This window comes from Epinephelus moara, chromosome 13 (assembly GCF_006386435.1).
Source record: "Epinephelus moara isolate mb chromosome 13, YSFRI_EMoa_1.0, whole genome shotgun sequence".
Taxonomy (NCBI): Eukaryota; Metazoa; Chordata; class Actinopteri; order Perciformes; family Serranidae; genus Epinephelus; species Epinephelus moara.
In genome coordinates, this window is record NC_065518.1 from 673,769 (window position 1) to 677,220 (window position 3,452).

At 39.9% G+C, this 3,452-nt stretch overlaps 2 protein-coding genes across 7 annotated transcripts in view; both read right to left on the reverse strand.

Annotated features, from left to right (window-relative positions):
* Positions 1 to 3,452, reverse strand: part of LOC126399424 (PH and SEC7 domain-containing protein 1-like) — a 261,872-nt gene that overhangs the window by 116,853 nt on the left and 141,567 nt on the right. The gene's annotated exons all lie outside the window — the stretch shown is intronic.
* Positions 1 to 3,452, reverse strand: part of LOC126399419 (rho GTPase-activating protein 44-like) — a 53,249-nt gene that overhangs the window by 25,526 nt on the left and 24,271 nt on the right. For all 5 annotated transcript variants that reach the window (XM_050059349.1, XM_050059351.1, XM_050059350.1 and 2 more), the window contains exons 8-10: positions 3,061 to 3,129; positions 2,880 to 2,961; positions 1,470 to 1,597 (exon numbers count right to left, since the gene is read on the reverse strand). In XM_050059349.1, coding sequence (XP_049915306.1) covers positions 1,470 to 1,597; positions 2,880 to 2,961; positions 3,061 to 3,129 — 279 coding nt within the window. The remainder of the gene's footprint in view (positions 1 to 1,469; positions 1,598 to 2,879; positions 2,962 to 3,060; positions 3,130 to 3,452) is intronic.

Sequence of the window (3,452 nt, forward strand, 5' to 3'; positions counted from 1 at the left end):
CACCCCACTTCCACTGGACAAATCCTAGTCTTCCATCCTCGCTGCTCAGCTTCTGCTCCTAAGTCTGCATATCTAAGCTTTTTTCTTTCATAGGCTTCTTCCACTGAGTCTTCCCAAGGAACTGTCAGCTCAATGAAATAAACTATCCGTTGACTCACTGACCACAACACTAAGTCAGGCCTCTGCTTGGTACAAACTATTACCTCGTGTTTTAGCTTAAAATACACATTTGTTTTCACCACACACATGGCTGCAAATGTCTCAAAGTCTCTTTAACTAGAATCACCACCTTGTGGTTGTTTCCCTCTGTTCACCCATCAAGTTACAGTTTACGTACATATCTTGTTAAAACATGATGATTCACAAACATTTTCGACACGGCAGCACAGAAGATCTAAACAATCAACACAGTGTAAAGATGAGAGTCACCAGCTCAGTATCTGACCAAATATTTCTCCTGTTTCTGAGATATGACGTTGAATAATGGAAAGAAAAGTGTTCTTTGTAAAACAGTATGATGTCACAGTGAAGCTGACCTTTGACCTTTTGGATATAAAATGTCATCACCTCATTATTTTATCCCGCCTGATATTTGTGTGAAGTTTTGCCATAATTAGTGTTTTTGTTTTGTTTTTGAGGTCACAGTGACCTTGACCTTTGACCACCAAATTCTAATCAGTTTAGTCCAAATGAACGTTTGTGCCAAATTTGTAGAAATTCCCTCTAAGCGTTCTTGATACATCACGTTCACATGAATAGGACAGACGTACACAGGTATAGACGTTTGTACACGTGTGATGCGACACGTGACGTTTCTCCCTCCATATTTAGAGCATGTGCATTCGTCCACTCCACAATAAAAGCATGAAAGTAGCAGAGGACTTTTATTTTGACAAAATGAAATTTTTTTAAATCTTTTTTTTGGGACATTAAACTCCACTGCTGATGAACGGACAGCTGCAGTCAGCAGCAGCTCTGGTGTTAACTCTCTTATTTTCAACTGACACAAAACTGTGAGTTCAACACGGAGAATAAATTCATCAGCTTCAGATGAAATGAAACAAATCTCTCTCTGCAGCACATCCCAAAACATTATCCATAATGTTCAGCAAACATCACATTAAGTCTAATTACTGTAGAATGCAAATTAACTTACTCATAATGATATATTTGTTTTTTAGTTTTAATCACATAAAAACATTTACTGTATCCTCAATGTGTCTCCATTAAACAATCATTACATCCTGAGCAATTAAAGCTGCGCGGCTAACCGGCCTGATGACAATAACCACCGCACATTAATTAAACACTTTATTTGTTTATTTGTTTCTTTAAGGTAACTAAACTGGACCTCATTACAGTTCCCTTCACTGACTTCTCTCCAGTAAATGTGTTTACTGTGTCCGTGCATGTGTGTGTGCGTCATGTAAAGGACCGATGCAGAGTGTGTTGTTGTTGTGAAGTCTGACCTCCTCCTGCATGCCACACTCCAGCAGCATGGTGACACAGGCCTCGATGGGAAAGGCAATATCTCTCCCGCTGAGCGCTAAGTGCTCCTCTAATGGTTTCCCGTAGCACGGCTTCTCCACCCAGGTCTCTGTCGAACACACACACACACACACACACACACACAAAACTAGTTACAGATGCTGGACATGTTCTCTCAGGCTGCAGGAAGTTACCAAAACAAACAGGAAACATATTTTTTAGGTGATCTTTTTTTATATTATTTTTATTAATGATGTATTTCAAATCTATTTCAAAAACTCTCTCCCTCTCTCACACACACACACACACACACACACACACACACAGCAACACACATCATCCATGTATGATCATCAGACACTGAACAAGAGAACTGTGTGCAGGAACAAGAAAACCATAAAGGATGAAGAGAAAACATCCAGTGAACATGTATGTTCACAACCACATGTTCTCATTGACTCCAGATATTAAGATTCTCCACATTAATATTCACATTTGCAGTGTGTCCGTGTGAATAACCCAAACAAGTTCACACAGCCAGTTTCTGAAGCATGGTGGATTTGAAGTCTTCCAGTCTTTTAAAATGAGTTTTATGGCGAGCACTGCGCCCGGCGACAGAGCTGTCTGCATGTATGATACGTGATGGACGCATTAAAGAGAACTTTGAACATCCAAAAAGAGCCAAGTCCCTGTCAGGAGAGAGCAGCCTGTGGTTTGTCCAGTTATACTTTCTTCCATTCAATTTAAATGTATTTAAATTTAAATGTATTTATTTATTCATTTTTATGCATTTTTTTATGTTTGACTTTGGCCCCTCCCGTCCCTCATATAACTGTGCATCCTTCCTGTAAAAGTGAATTTAGCTGAACTCCCTTTGCTGCTACACTTTTATATAATGTGTTTCAGGTTATTGCTGATCCTATTATTTATATTCTGTTCTACATATTTTGAATCTATGTTGTGTGTGTTGTGTGTGAGTGCAGTGTGGAGGGGGCAGCAGCTGCATTTCATTGTGCAAATCCTGCATTTTATGACATTAAAACTTTGAATGTTGCTGATTTAGTCATTAATATTTAATGTTACCAAAGAGTTCAAACCACGTATAAAAACCTTGAAAACAATATATGTTGGCTGAAGAAGAATCCAGCTGTATCCTGTCTATTAAAGTGCCCACAAAGTCATGAAGTACACTTTATAATTGATATTCATCATATTTCTACTGACGTGAGGAGTTAAACATAAAGGTTGATCTTACTGCTGAAGCTCTCATTAAACAGCAGGACCACAGACTGTGCACTAAGAGACACGAGTGCTGCAGCAGAGCCTGAGCACCATGTCAGAGAAGAGTCACAAAACAGACGGCACCGTGAGTGTGTTGTTCTCAACCTCACCCTGATGAGCTTTGATCTGAGGCAGCACACTCTGAAGCAGCTCTAATGACTTCCTGTGGTACTCCGCCTGGACTTCTATCAGCTAGACAGAGAGGAGAGATCAGAGAGTCTGTGATGCACCAACAGAATATGTTTTTGTTTCCCTACTGAAGCCACAGGCGCAGCAGAGACGAGCACTTACTGTCTGGAAGTAGCTTGCATAGTCGATTTCTTTGGCCACAAAACTGTACATGTCTGCTGATAACTGATCCTGGGGACGACACAGGAAAACACGAAGTCAATGACATTAAAAACAGACCTTTCTTTAAAGCAGACACTTTGAGTTGTAACAGTAAGAAAAGCACAGGTGTAATTAATTACACTAATGATGGCTGCGAGCTCTCGAATCGTGCACGCTGGGACACTTCATGTCGCTGAGCCTTTGTTAATGTTATTATCAATCAATCAATCAATCAATTTTATTTATAAAGCCCAATATCACAAATCACAATTTGCCTCACAGGGCTTTACAGCATACGACATCCCTCTGTCCTTATGACCCTCACAGCTGATCAGGAAAAACTCCCCAAAAAA